General features: G+C 45.4%; 1 protein-coding gene across 1 annotated transcript in view; it reads left to right on the top strand.

Moving 5' to 3' along the window:
* STAT4 (signal transducer and activator of transcription 4) overlaps positions 1–15,501 on the top strand; it is a 632,296-nt gene that overhangs the window by 506,667 nt on the left and 110,128 nt on the right. Inside the window, exon 21 of the mRNA XM_069615680.1 lies at positions 3,372–3,563. Coding sequence (XP_069471781.1) covers positions 3,372–3,563 — 192 coding nt within the window. The remainder of the gene's footprint in view (positions 1–3,371; positions 3,564–15,501) is intronic.

Genomic DNA, 15,501 nt, shown 5'->3' with positions numbered 1-15,501 from the left:
GTTTTTAATGAATGTTAATTGAAGGGTGCAAATAGGGTTCAATGCCGTTTTGATAACCAAACAACATCTACATCCTTTGTGTCCCTCCTCATATACCATCTCCGTCCTAGCTGTACACAAATGCAATAGTCTCAGCTTGCGCCAACTGATAGACAAAACTAAATATGTGCCAGGGCTCTGAGCTAGCTGATAATGACACCTTGCTGCCTGTCACCAAGTCTATACAATTCTCTTATAGTTCTGGTCTAAGGTACACTGATACTGCTAAGTGAAGAATAACAGCTTCATTTTTATTACATATATTCACTATAACAGAAATCTTGATTTTTAAAAAACATTTTTATGATTTGTGTCAGTTGATTTCCAAAGGTGCGTTGACATCATTGTAAAAATGGATACGTTCTTCACAGGATTTGTATATACAAATCATTCTCATGCAGGGTTGTTCAGAAATGTTCATGGTTTCTATGCTGTTGGCAATCTGATTGGCTAGCTAGCTTGGAGCATTGCTTTGTGCAACGTTCTACACAGGGCATTATGCCATGTGTTTCAGGCATGGATTTCTTAAGTTTTTAATCTGAATTCGGCATCTGAATGAAGAAAAGAATCAATTTCCATCACAGCCCTTTTCATCCCCAAATGGATTTGTTTTCTGTTTCGGCCCATAGTATTTTTCATAGTTGCTATTGTATATGGATTGTGCATTGCTTTATCGATTTTGTGAAACTTTAAATGTCAAACATATAAAATGAACATGCTGTGCATGGCTTTCCATATGGATAGTTTGGTGAAATATGACAGAGGCGAAGACCTAAACAAAATACATAATTGAGTAAATGTGTGTGCCCCATACCTATGCAAATTCCCATTTGGAATTCCGTTAACTCGCTGTTACGTTTTAGGTTGAATCTCCTACCAACTAAAGAAAATGCTTTCCGGTTTAGAAGAGAATTGGTTAGTTGGAGAATCAATAAAATACCTGGTGATCATCTCAGAGAGAATATAGGGAAACATTTTTAGAAATTGTGTGTTGAAATTTGGAGTGTTGTCTGAAGAGGACATGTGGCTATAGAATCTGTAGACTTGGGACTGGTGCGAAAGCCTATATCAGTTTACATTGGGTCTGGAGTTGACTGCTTATAAAGAGGCCGCCTAAATGTATTATGAACTTGAACTCCTGATTATGGTAGCATGTGATTGTATGGAATTTTATGATAAGTCTCGAATGAGTTTTGAAATGGAACAGTGGTTGTACAATAAAATTGCTTTTATATGTTTCGTTTTATAATGTTTGATATGTAATTGTTTGTGCAAGGTTTCACTTTTCGAAACCAATTACACAAAACAACAATAATTAAATCATTAACTCTCAGAAGACTGCTTTGAAACAACACTGGCAGGCACTGTGCCCTGATTCACAGAAGCGTTTTATAACAGTGCAATCTCATAGGAAAGCGATCTGTGAATCAGGCCCTTTAAGTGCAAGGGTTGTTGGTAAGGCTTGAATTAAGCTAGCTCAAAGAGTTCCCATGAGAAGTTGTTTTCGGATGGCAGGGGAAGGAACTGGATGGGAATGGCCATAGGGATTAGCATGTCCTTGGTAATGAATGGGTGAACAAATAATTAAACAACACCTACAAGCTGTGTGTCTCTTCTAATATGCCATTTCTCCCAATCTGTACTCTAACGCAATAGTTTTGGCTCATAGGTGTTGCAAGCACCACCTTATAGACAAACTAAAAAGGAAAATATTAAATTTTAAAAACATTGCAAACTGGCTTTTTAAAAAAGAAAAAGAAAGTCCAATGTTCGTTTCTAACGATCACTTCCACTATATATTGTAATCATAAAAAGAACAATACATTTGTCTTATTGAGCAAACACAATATCAAAACAGAGAACAACCTTATGTTATTTTCTGATTTTCTGATAGGTTATCATTCCAAGTTGGGCAGACTGGTACACTCCTATTATAGTCTTTTGAAACGCACCTATGAGTAAGTGGAAGGAAGACAAATAAGAAAGCAACAAGATTCCAGCCTGCTTTGCATAGAATCAGAGTATTTAGGAACATAAGAATAAATGCAGACGTTTATGTTTGACAAACCTTTCTGTGACAAAAGAGTTGCAAGCTTGAATCACTAAATACATGATGCACATTGGGCTTGGTGCCCATTTCATTTTTCATAATACTCATTCCAACATTAAGATGTGTGTAACTTTGATCCATGTATACTGATCCGGCCAGCCTCAGGATTTGCATTTGAAGATAGAATGGCTACAACCCCAGTCACGCCATTGATGTCCAAGTGCTGTCAGCAGATAATCTTAGCCATGTTTAGGGTAAGGGTAGCTGTGCACAGGCCTTGTTCCCAATATGCAGTCATCCTAAAAGGATTACATATGTGGCATGGGCTGTATCTTGTTTGCTGTTGGTCCTTGTGAAACCGGATTGGGGTTGGAAGAACGTGGCTGATATGTTTGACTGAGAAAAGGCTGAAAGTCATTTTTCCGAAAACCTTCGCTCTTTTCTCTGCTGAACATTGCAGTCACGGGCTTCCAACCGCACCCACACCCACCTCCCATCCCCGTACTTACCCTGCGGCGGCACACTTGAATCTGTGCCGCCGACTCGCTGTGTCCCTGCGGATCCTGTTCCCTTTCACTTCCATGATCGGGAACCGGCGCCGCAGGGTCCTTTCCTTTTTATTTATTTTTTACTTTGTACAGGATCGGCTGTGGGGGACTCCTCTGCAACCACAATTGACTGTATAGTGAGTGAACAAGGGTGTGGTGGACACCCCCGCAGCCACCGCAGCCCTTGCCCCCGAATGGGGGATTTGGTCGGACTTTTCGGCCATTCGAAATTTTGGAACTGCCGAAATTCAACCAAATCTCCCATTCAGACTTTTTTCCTGGCTTTTTGGACGATTCACATGAAACCATGTGGCAGCTTCTAACTGCTTTTAACTTACAGGTAAGAATTAGAGGCCTGTGGAAATAGTTAACTAACCAAGAGGGCTGATGAGGTCATTGCTGGAGTAGTGACTCAATGCCACTACATCTAGCATCAAGCAATGGTACTTCAACCACTAGATGTCACTCCTCATTGAGATTCCTGACTGGGTATTTTTCAGTGTGTTTAACTCTTGCTCCCCGGTGTACGCATGTTACATGCAGACAGCAACAATGTGTGGACAATTGATAACATATTTAGCATGAATATTTTGTATTACTTTTATGAAATGTGGATTTGTGAAATTGAATTAAATGTAAAACAACAGAAAGCTCTTTTCTGTTCACTGTGTTAGAATATCTAGATTGGCAGATGGATCCTTTTAACTCTGTATTTTGCCTTTTCCACCCTGCAGGAGAAGAAAGGTTTCATTCAGTGACGCCATACAATAAAGTCAGCTTGAATGCCCTGCCGTTCGCAGACATAATACGGGATTACAAAGTAATCGAAGCAGAAAATGTTCCTCAGAACCCTCTGAAATACCTGTATCCAGATATCCCTAAAGATAACGCCTTTGCCAAATACTACAACACTAAGTCAAGCGAAGGTTGGACAACATTTTGTTTTTTCTGTTTTCTTGAAAATATTATTTAACTGCCAATATTGATAGGAAAGTATTACATAGTAACAAAAAAATGCTTCCTTTCCTACCTCTTTATGATATGAGAGCCAGTCCATCCTCACTAAATTCCTCATTGCTAGTTGAAGGAATGTGTCTGAAGGCTTCACTCTAGAAGGGATGTGCATTGTCAGAACTTCATACTGGTATATCAGACCAAATTCATGCACTACTTATGCAAAAGACATACAGATCCATATTGAACCCAGACTTGCACATCGAGTCAGCCGAGAACTCCGAGGTCTCAGCTGACCAGCTCGCACCTTAGCAGAGATGCACCCCACATGCTTCTTTATTTATGCAGAGTTTTGGAACGCAGAACAGTCTAGGCACACATCAGAACATAATCAACCACCTTTGTTTGGTATATTTTCCATATTTCCCAATCCCCTGAGAGGCATCAATACGTCGTCTTTGGTGAGGGATAATGTTCACCAGGAATCTGTGCCCTTCCGTCGGCCTAACATAGTTTATCTTCCTTGAGATGGATATGGTCTTCTTCATCGCTGAGCTCCATGCTCACATCACATGTGGGTGGTTAAGTGGGGTTCATCTGAGCCCGCAGGTGAGTGGGAGAAGAGGGGGGCGGAGCACCTGCTTCAGAGTTGGAGTGGGATTGGTATATACAAAGGTGTCTGTGATTGACTGAAAAGTGTATTCAGCCCATGGTGTTGATGCTTCATGGATTGAAGAGACAAGGAAGTAGATGTGCAACAGTGAGTCTAAGGAGGCTTCTCATGTTTCTGTGAAGTTAGCTTTTCACATAAGCCCTTCTGGGGAGGTTGGGTTGGCTGGTGAAAACCACTGCCACTAGGGAAAAGTCAACAGTGTCATGGACTACTGGGTGTTGTGTACAGTGCAGCTTGACGTACACCTCAGACCTGAATAGGAGTGTCCCTGTTTACAGTTGAGGGATCTTTTGAGGGGAAGGATAAGGAGATTGGGGATCTAAAGGGTTTGGAAGTGGGTGAGTCCAATCTGGACTGAAAATGCTACATTTGTATTTATATATATATATTTTTTTTTAAATGTATTTGTGTTAATCATTTCGATTTTTACAAAATCCAATGAAAAGACAAACAGAAAAGTAACCATGTGAACATTATAATGTTGTTGTTGTTAAAGGGTGTGACAAAAGCAGAGCAGTATTCACGTATTTCAGAATGTTAAAAGTTGCCAGCTGCCACGATGTTCTGTCACCCACTATGATTTTTGCCCAACAATAGTCTTGATCACTTAAAATGTGGTCTGAAAAGATATCTTTCAGGTAAATAGACCTTATTCTTCGTGTGCTAGTGCAAGAGTGAAGCAAATGGCGAATAGTCTATTGCTGCAGGCTGGCTACAGAAGCGACAATCATTTGTTGTTGATAAACCTCTAATTGCCAATATTTAATTTGTCTGCAAGAGGTTTAGTCTTGCTCTCATTAAAAGGTCACAAGCTGAGCTGGCTGGGAACTTTTTGATGTAGGGCTGCAGTTCATTTAGTTTCCTGGTGTTAAAGGGAAGATGATGTATCAATTTGTTATTAAGTGCTGCTTCTTTAGCCCGTATCCAATCAAGCTCTTTTAGTTTTTTCTGAATTTTTGTGGGCTTTGTAATTTGAGTCGCTTCGTCACATTCAACCGAGTTTAGCGAGTCTAAGTTTAGTTTACACCAGGAATTAAGCATCTTGTTGTTTGTACTGCTGCTTTCTCTGCGTATAAGGTTATAAATCAACAGTTCGTTGGACATTCTACACTTACGAAATAGCATGAGGGTATTTATTTTCACTGTTCCTCCCAGAGACACCAAGCTAAGTTCTTGTCTTATTACCACCACTGAAGTGGAGTTTGGCAGGCCCAGTACTGATCTCCAGAACAGCGCCTCCAATTTCGGCCAGAGTGTAGCAGGTAGGTTAGGCATCGTGTCCGTGCCGTAGGTTAGGGTCGGTACCACCTTTTTTTTTATAGAAATCCAAGACAGGAATCAGGGAAAAGCAGACACATTTTCTGTTGATCGCTTTACCTTGCGCTGCCAACTTTTTGGTAGTTAATGTCAAATGTTCTTGCATGGCCGTTTCATGTCTTGAGCTGTCTAAAATCACTCTGAGGTATCTAAATTCCTTCACTTTTTCCACCGATTGACTGGCCAAATGTAAAACGATTTTTTCTATTTTCTTGGTGGATGCAGAAATAATCATGAATTTTGTTTTTTCTTCATTTATCTTTAAGTTGTTATTAGATGTATACTCCTGAAGGTTGCTTAGTTGGCGCTGCAAGCCTATTGGAGTATGATGCAAGAGTATTATATCGTCTGCCTAAAGTAATCTATTTACATGGGTTTTGCTCATTTTAGGAGGAAAGCATCGCTCTGTTGGACTCATTTCTTGCAGATCTCCAATAAATGCCAGGAATAGTGCCGGGGCCAGGGGGCACCCCTGCTTTACTCCTCTAGCTGTTGGTATGTCCGGAGAAAGGAGCCCTTGCTGATTTAACTTCACTCTCAAACTGGTTCCTGTATAGAGCGCTTTGATTGGTTGCAGAAGAGGTTGTGGGCATTTCCAAGCCTCGAGTTTAGCCCACAATAACGTACGATCTACTCTGTCAAAGGCCTGGGTTAGGTCAATGAAGGTGATGAAAAATCTTGGACCTCCCTCCAGCACTCTGCTTTTTAATGCACTTATCAAAATATTGGCAGATGTTCCCAGATTTTTCTTAAAGCCAGTCTGCAAGTAATCGTTACAAGGAGCCGTTTTTGCCCATTCGTTGAATTGTCGTAGCAATAAAGACCCAAACACCTTCCCGATACAATCGAGTAAGGCGATCGGCCTGTAATTTTTAGGGTCGTCCTTGTTTCCTTTCTCATAGACTGACGATGGCAGATTTCCATGACGGCGGGATTGACTTTAAAGTTGAGCATCTGCGGAATATTTTGCTCAGAAATCTCGCCCACTCTAACAGAAAAGCTTTCAAGTCTACGTTAGTAATGCCATCAGGGCCTGGCGCTCTGGGGTTTTTCAATTTCATTATCTGAGTCGTTATTTCTTCTGTATCATTGAGGCATACCCAGTTTGTAGATTCCACACCAGAGGTCTTTCGGCGCGGGCTTAGTGTCTTCTGAAATAAGGTCTGAAAAAAGTTGACCCATGTAGTTTCTCCAATATTTGAAATAAAAGCTCGCTCAGTGTTTGAGTTAGATGAATTTAATAGTGACCGAAACTTGCGGCTATTGTTAGAAGTTATCACTTTTAGCATGTTCTCTGCATCCTATTGGAATAAAGTAAAGCAATGATTTTGGAGCCAGGCTTTGTATTGACGACACCCTTCGATTGCAGCCGCAATTGTAGCTGGTGACCCCAGCACTTTAGCCCGTCGTTTCAGTTTTCTCATCTCCTTTCTTTTTGTGACCAGAGTCTTGTCATACACGTGGCTTTTGGTACTCTGAAAGCCCTTCTTATGAACTTGGTGTTTATACGTCATCAATAATGGCAAGTAATCAATTTGTTTCTCTGACTCAACGTGAGTTTGTATTTGGTACTTGGACATGAGATCTCTTATTACTGAAACAGACAAGTTCAATCTTGAGCGCTGATTGTTAATGCTCATTTGGGGATTGGAGTTTGCCTTTGAAGTCAATTTTGTTGGCCAAGACGTTGAAAGGAGATTATGGTCACTAGCTGATGTACCTATTACTTCAAATGATGTCATCACCGGGAGTAACATCGTGGACACGAAGATGTAATCTATTGTGGCACTTACAGATTCTCGCTCCCATGTAGGCAAACGTCTAGGGTCAGGAAACACCATGGCCCTCATTACGACCCTGGCGGAAAGTAACTGACCTGACCGCCATAGCGTAAATAGCGTTTCCGCCATTGCACGACGGAGTAAAGTGCGGCTAATTCTGACCCATTGGGCACGAGCACTACGCCATGGCGGAAGTGCAAAGTCCGCGATGGCGGAAATGTCCCCAAAACGCCCTAGGTGCAATTCCGCCACCCATCATAGCGGTCACCGTAATGAGCGGTAATCGCAAAATACGGTGACCGTAAATATACGGAAACGGAAGCAAAAACATGGGGCCTGAACGGGAAACAGCACGCCGTACACCTATAAAATCAGAATCCCAACACAACCATGAAAAATCCTACCCTGAGACACATCCCAACCCGTTAGCCACCCTAGTGAAAACAATCAAAATGGGAAAAGTTGCGAAAAAAGCGTGCGACCGCAAGCGGCAGGTCCACTTCTCCCATGAGGAACTCACCGTGCTCACAGAGACCCTCCAGGAGAATGCTGCCGTCGTCTTCTCGACGCAAATGACCAGGACGGCACTTGCGAACAAGAAGGCCATATGGGCCCTGGTGGCACAGCGGGTAAGTGCGGTGGGGACCGCACCCCGCAACCCACAGCAATGCAGAAAGCGATGGGACGACTTGCGGATACGCGTACGGAGCATACTATCAGCCAACCGTAACATTGCCACAGCTACCGGGGGAGGATCGGAATCACCCATCAAGTTGACCCCCTGGGAAGAAATCTGTGCCTCCACCATCGGAATGGAGAGTATAGAGGGAGTCGGAGGGATGGAGAAAGGAGTGCAGACATCCGAAGAATCAGGTAGGTGGGCCAAATAAAACAATGCTAAATCCACAATGTCCAATCATGTGAAGTACCATGTGTCCACATAGTGCAACAGAAACACATGTCCAGGAGAACGTCCACATACATTGGCCTGATAGCGCACTTTAAAAGTCACATTAAATACATAAATAATCAAAAATCCTAAAAACACCCTCTACACGTGCAGCATGCACACCCTAACTGCAGGCTGCAAAACAACTGCATCCTCAATCCACACAAAAATGAAACCACCTCCAAGGCCCTGACCCAAATCACCCTCAGGTACCACCCCAATGCATGTGATACATTGCCATTCCAATTTCCACAGACCCATAAATAACGCTCGCCCTCCTTTACTCCACCACAGGGTCCGATTCAAACGACGAGCTTCAGGACACCCCTACCAGCACACCTGCAAAGAGGGCCAAGACCAACGGCCAAAGACCCTCCACCTCAGCTGCACGGATCAAGACACGGCAGCAGCACAAATCAAGTGGCAGCACACAGGAGGGGACTTCAACAGGCACCCCAGCAGCCAGCATGCCCACAACAGCAGCACCACAGGTCCCCCCAATGGATGCCACAGAAGGCACTGCTTCTGGTGGCAGCAGCACCATAGGTGACACTGCATTAATGGCAGCATGCTCCGACACAGAAAACGGTGCTGTCGATGTAGGATCCATCCATGACCTGTCTCAATCCCCCTGTTTGTTTCATCCCGTACACCATGAGGATACCACGCAGGGGCACCCACAAGACGACGACTGGCCATCCCCCACAAGCCCTGTGGCAAGGCAACATGAGGTGATCAGCCCCTCTGTGACACCACCGCAAATGGGCATGGCCCAGCAGAGGCAACAGTCCCTCGACCAGATGATCGTGCAACAGCAGCAACTGGCCACGCTCCTCAAGGAGCATGCTGATGAATGTGGGGGTACTAAGGCAGCCATAGAAACATCTACTGAGACACTTAGGGCAGAAATGGAGAGAAGTACAGAGACACTAAGGGCACAAATGGAGAGAAGCACCGAGAGCCTGAGGGTACAAATGGAGAGAAGCACCGAGAGCCTGAGGGGGGAACTGAATGCGACGTCCAAAGACGTATGTGCTGAACTTGCCGCTGTGCGCCGTGTGCTCACTGAGCTCTCACAAACCCTTAGGGACATGCATGGACGTGAGCAGGCAGAGACATCATCCGTTGCAAGTTCCGTCCAGGGCAGCCCCCAACGTAGATCTGGGAGGAACCTGCGCTCCACAGGCAGGGGTGCCCCTGATACCCGGAGAGGGGGCTTGCAATAGCGTCTGCCCACTGACAATGAGCATCTTTGGACACTGGTGTTCGGGGGGGAGGTAGGAGGGTGGAGGGGGTGTGTTGGGCTTTCTTGGGTGGCGGGTCGATGGGGTGTGTAACATAATTTCACATATGCTATAAACATTTCACAACCATCCAATGAGATGTGTGGACATTGATCTTTGTGTACGAGGCCTTTATAGGCGTACAGTCCATATTGTGCATGTTCCAGACACACACAGTGCCACAAGTCCCGTGTCCATGTATCAGCCACCAGGCGTGAGTGCTAGAAGCATGAATCTATGATATTCTGACGAATTTCATGGGCCTCCTGTGCCTCGCGGACTCCTTGAGGTGCTGCCACATCCCCACCCTCATCATGACCATCTTCAGGTGCTTGCAGTTCTGCGTCAGGGGGCATGGGCACATTTCTACGTACGCACATGTTGTGTAGCATGACACATGCCATGACCATCTTTGCAACCTTCTCATGGCGGTACAGGAGTGCCCCGCCAGACCTGCTGAGGCAGCGGAAACGAGCCTTCAGTAGGCCGAATGCCTGTTCTATGACTACACGGGTACGCGAGTGGGCATGGTTGTAGTCCTCCTCATGCTGGTTCTGTGGGTTCCGGAGTGGTGTAAGGAGCCATCTCTTCAGTGGATACCCGGCATCACCTGTATGTGGACAATAAAGGATGTTTGTGGAATGACATTGCTACGTACGCATCCCCCCCCCCTTCCTGCCAGGTCATTGCCGCATCACATACCCCACATTATCATGCATGAAATGAGACTCACCGAGTAGCCAGGATCTGTTCCCTGCGTGTCGCTCCATGTAGCGTGGTATTGTAGAGTTCCTCAAGACCATAGAATCATGGGTTGATCCAGGAAATCGGGCACAACAATGTGTAATGATCCTGTTGGAGTCACACACCATTTGTACATTAAGAGAATGATATTGTTTTCGGGTGCGGTACTGGACCTCCATGGCATGTGGCACAACCAATTCCACATGGGTGCAGTCGATGGCACCAATGCAACCCGGTATGCCGGCAAGTGCATGGAATCCCACTTTTGTGTTTGTAATCTCATGCTCCGAGCGTGGTAAAGAGATGTAGTCGTCTGCGTGCTTCAGGAGGGCATCGAGCACTTGCAATAGTGTCCGTGACAACAGTGGCTGTGAAATGCCATGCAACTGTCCGACTGTGTGCTGGTAGGTGCCTGTGGCCAGGAAGTGGAGTACAGACACCACCTTCAGTAGGGGTGGGATGGCGGTTGGGCTATCTATCATGCTGGCAAGGTCAGCATGTGTCATGTCCACAATGGCGGTTATGGTGTCCCGGTCCAAACGGTAGAGGGTGTGGATCTGCTCATCAGTGAGGTTGAACGGATGAGCTCGGAGGCGTGGGATTGCGGGCTGCCTGCGTGGTGGTAGTGGCTGTGCTGGTGGGCCTTGCTGGCCCTGCCTTGCCCTCCTCCTCCTCCTGCGTCTCCTCTGTGCGGCCGGTTGTTGTAGTAGTTGGTGTTCGTCTTCTTCTTGAAGTTGGAGTACTTGCAGTGCTATCAGGTCCCCCAGGGCCAACATCGCTAGTCCTGCCGGTAGCATTTTGGAGTGGGTGTGGTTGTGGGAGGGGGTTGGGTGTGCAATTTATGTGTTTTCAGGCTGTATAGCCTCCACCTGTGGTGATTCATTCCACCTGTGCAAGCTGCAATCCCCTTTGGGCGAGCACGTCCCGCACACAACGCTGCAATTTGACGCATGGCATCTTGCTATTACAATCATGTATTTAATCCCGATGGCAGTGAAATATTGGTTCATATGTTCATTCTGCTATGGTCCCATTGTTTCACATACTATCTTTGCAGTCGCGAACAAACTTGTGAAGGGTCAGTGGAATGTAGTACTCGATTAACGGTGGACCCTCATGCAGCACTGTACCGAGGTTCACCGACGGGCGGGGCGTCCCATTTGTGAGTGAAGCCAGTTGCCATTTTCACACACTGCCGCACTACATGGATGAATTTGTGATTTCAAGCGGTCACAGATGCCTTTTCGACGTGATGTTGCAAATGAGGGATTCGAAGGACAGCGCTTTCGGTTTTCAGCTAGCGGCGAGGAGACGCCCACAGGTCTGACTGCAAATATAACGTTCTATTGTTTAATGTCCTTCGGACAGGGGCCATGGCGAGAATGCAATGATTGATATGAATAGTATGGGATGCGCAATAGCGTAGTGGACGATAAGGCAGGACGTTCCCAAATACATGTTACTTCACAACACTGGAATTCCGGGCTGGAGCACAGTGGATTTTGCAGACTGCATTACGCACAGACTCAATGGAAATTTCACATGTTATGTGAGTAAATAATCAGGCGTTTTCATACCGGGATGAGGGAATGATGTATGGATGCATGGACAGATGATTTAATTGAGAGTTTGCCATGTACATGGCTTTTTGGAATCTATCCACTTCCGCTGCGCTATGTGATGCAGAGCTGCCATAGTGGGACCATCGTCTATCTGCCCTTGTTGAACCCTCCCTGTCTCGACGCGCCTTCAAACACTTGTGTCTATGCACGTTACTAATCCCATCTAATGGATTCTGTTTTAACAGACGCATGCACACAAAGACTCGTTTGTAATAGTGTTTTCACCTCGATTTATATAGTTATGATTCGCAAGTGATTTTTGGGTGGGAATAATCCTTTTGAGTGGGCTAGCATGCATATGGCTGTAGATTTAGTGTGATCATTGAAGTGAGTAATTCAAATGAAGTTCTGATGCCCATACTATTCTTTTTCATTTCATTTGGGTGACAGGTATCTCCTCCCCTTTTGCCGCTGCCATCTGTATGCCACTCCTGCAGATGGCTTTTACTCCCGACACCTGCTGCTTCGAGTTAATCAGTGGAGCACCATTACGATCTTATGGGACGATCGCCAATGGGCCACATGCCCTTACGCAGTACTAGTGGCTAGGAGCAACATATCGACCTTTCAGCTGGACTAGTGCCTACCTAATGGGACGGCCCTGCGGTTCTAGGCGCTTCCATGTTGCCTTTTTGAACGTGAATGTAGCCCCTGTGTACCATGAAGGAACAGGGCGTCACACAAGAAGAAGCTGGTCATTTATTGCGGATGCAGCCCACAATAATGAAATATATTTTGGAGTTCATGACCTAATAGCTGTATGGGCTTGGTGATTTTGTTGTGCATTAAATTTTTATTATGATATTAACCGTGTAGCGTTATTCTTTGCAAGTAATGTAGCATATTCCTATTTGTGGAGCGATGTATTGTGAGAAGATCTGCATTGGGTTCCGGCTTCTGAGTATAGTTGCGTGGTACTGTACTGGGCGCGTTTGCCTACGAAGCCCAGTGAGGTCAGGGATAGGGGCTGCCATTATGACTGTTTTAATGATGTCATGCTCAGGGGCGGGGGATTAGCTTTTGTGTAACAGATGCCGGTCAGCCAGGTGGATTGGTGGAATGATGTGATTATCAGAATATGGCTGGTCACAGGTGCCTGTGTTTGCGTGCGTTTCTTGGAGGGAGACTGAGGTCATGTCCATTGGAATAGCTTCTGTATTCGTGCCATCTGTGCCCTGCAGCTCCCATTGGCCCCTCTTGAGATGAGCCTGGCTGCTCAGTCACTCTGCCAACTTGTGTGGTACATGCTTATGCTGATGGTTGGTTTGTTTACTGGCAAGAGTACAGGGCTGGTGCAGTCTCCCTCAGGATACTGCTTTGAATGTTGCCTTACACTGGTGTCAAGCGATGGGGGCCTGTTGTTGTTTTGTCTCATATTTCAGTTCATATTGCTGTACTTGAACCTTCACATGCCTGTGCTGCATCAGTACGGCAATGGTGACATGCCAAATATGGATGGCCACTCACAAGGCACTTGGAGCCCCTACATTCATTTGTTCGTTGGCATGCATGGGTGACTTGTACATTTCACTGGTTGCATTGTGTGACTTCATTGCACCTACGAGGAGTTGTGCAATGTGGCCAGGGAGTGGTGTACAGGCACTCAGTAGGGCCATTTACGGTTGGTTCGCGATGCCGTAATTCTCACCATGGCGGAATGGTACTTTCCGCCATGCTTGATGGCGTTAGGTAAATGTCCGCTAGGGTCAGAATTCGCGTACCGTTGCGCCATGGTGGTAATTACGGTTTTGCATGGCGCGCGTGCGCGTACTTGGTGCAGTTAGCGTTGGCGTTCACTACGGTGTCGCTAATGGCATCGTACTTTACGGTGACGGGTCATAATCGCACCGAGCGCTATTCGATGGCGGTATTGCATTTCCGCCATCGTTTTTTGATTTCCGCCAGGGTCGTAATGAGGGCCCATGTCTAAATTATGCATGTCACAAGATTTCATCAACTTTAGCCATTCCACTCCTCTTCGAGCCGCTGGACTTAGCGTGCCATGTAGATTTTGAGAGTTAGCAGCTAATTTGCATGTTGCGTTAATATCGCCACATATCAGAAGATAAGGAGCTAAAGGAACTGCTAAAGCTTCGTCGATAGCCGCTTCTAGCATTTCCAGATAAGAGGAGTCACTGATCACCGTTGGGTTCCAGTAGGTGTTTGCTATGATGAAAACTGAGGACTTTCCCTTTTCATCCTTCGCGTCGCTGCTGGACCATATGGCTTTGACCATAAGAAGTGAGGGATTGCTGATGAGCGTTGCTGCTAGTGAAACGCCACTTCCTTGGCGACAAGCTGTCAAAATGGCAGAGGATGGGCACCCCATCTGCCCCTTTTTTGCTGGTGATAAGGAGATTTGATAGCCCTCTAGCGTCGGGGCTTGTGTAAGCCAGGTCTCCTGAAAACACAAGATGTCATAGTCTGATAGTTTTATCTCTCCTTGTGCCGACAAGTGCAAATGGCCCCTGGTATTCCATGAGCCCAGCCCAACGTGGGACCTTGATGTCGTCTCCGAATTAATGGAGTTAACACTGGGCTCATGGTCCTTGCGTTGCTATTTTTTTGTCTCTCTTATTAGAGCTTTTGGTAACCAGGACCATATGCTCTGAGGCATCTTGGTCGTTGGCTCTGAGCTCGACCTGTCTTCTTGCACCAACTTCATGATGGTTCTTGATATCGTAGTGTCTTTACTGGCATGATTGAACTCCTTAAATTCTCCTTCAGCCGAACTGGCAAGGTTTGAATGCCTTGTGTCGTTTTCTTCTGTGTTTTTAAGTTGGTCTTGTCGAAGGCTCTGCTTCTTCACACCTTCTATGGTCCGTCGTCTTTTTAATTGCTGATGTTCTTTTAAGACAGGTTTGTAGGTTTCTTGAGGAGTCATTCCATCCGATCAATGGGAGCGGTGGTCCCTATTTACTCTTCCTTCACCAGATGCGTCAGATTAAGGCCTCTTGCTCTTCCGATTGTACCCTGTTGATCTGGAGGATTCGGTTATGTCGTATCCCATTTTCAGCAGGGACTTTGTTTCTTCTTTTAGTAGAGAATGGACTGTTTTAGAGCCAATGTAGAGTTGAGCTATGGACTTTCGATGTCTCTGACTGGGGTCAACAATCAGTAAGTCCTCTGTTTTAATGCACCTCAAGTTTGGGATGAAGTCGAATAATGTTAATACAGATCCACGGTTTAGGATATCATCCTCTTCATTCCCTGGGATCTGTTCCAACTTGAGGATCCATCTCGTCTTCTCATGATTCTTCTCCGACCTGTTGTATTGGTCAGTTCTTGTTACATAATGAACTTTTTCATGATGTTTAGAAGAAACTCGGTGTTGAGTTACTGATTTATGAGGAGGACGGGATCTCAAGTTGTCAGTACTATTACTTGCTTTCTTTGAAATATTTCCATGTTTTTGTTGTACCAGCATTTTCTTCTCGTTTTCCCTACTGTTAATTTTCAGAGGCCAGCTGTCTATATCTTGGCGCGTCACCGTTGAATTAGAGTCGCACCACCTTACTTTCTTTGATAGTTTCTTGCAACG

The sequence above is a fragment of the Ambystoma mexicanum genome, chromosome 9 (assembly GCF_040938575.1).
Source record: "Ambystoma mexicanum isolate Mex_15411 chromosome 9, UKY_AmexF1_1, whole genome shotgun sequence".
NCBI lineage: Eukaryota > Metazoa > Chordata > Amphibia > Caudata > Ambystomatidae > Ambystoma > Ambystoma mexicanum.
The sequence above is the reverse complement of the archived record's forward strand: the minus strand, read 5'-3'. Positions and strand labels throughout refer to the sequence as shown.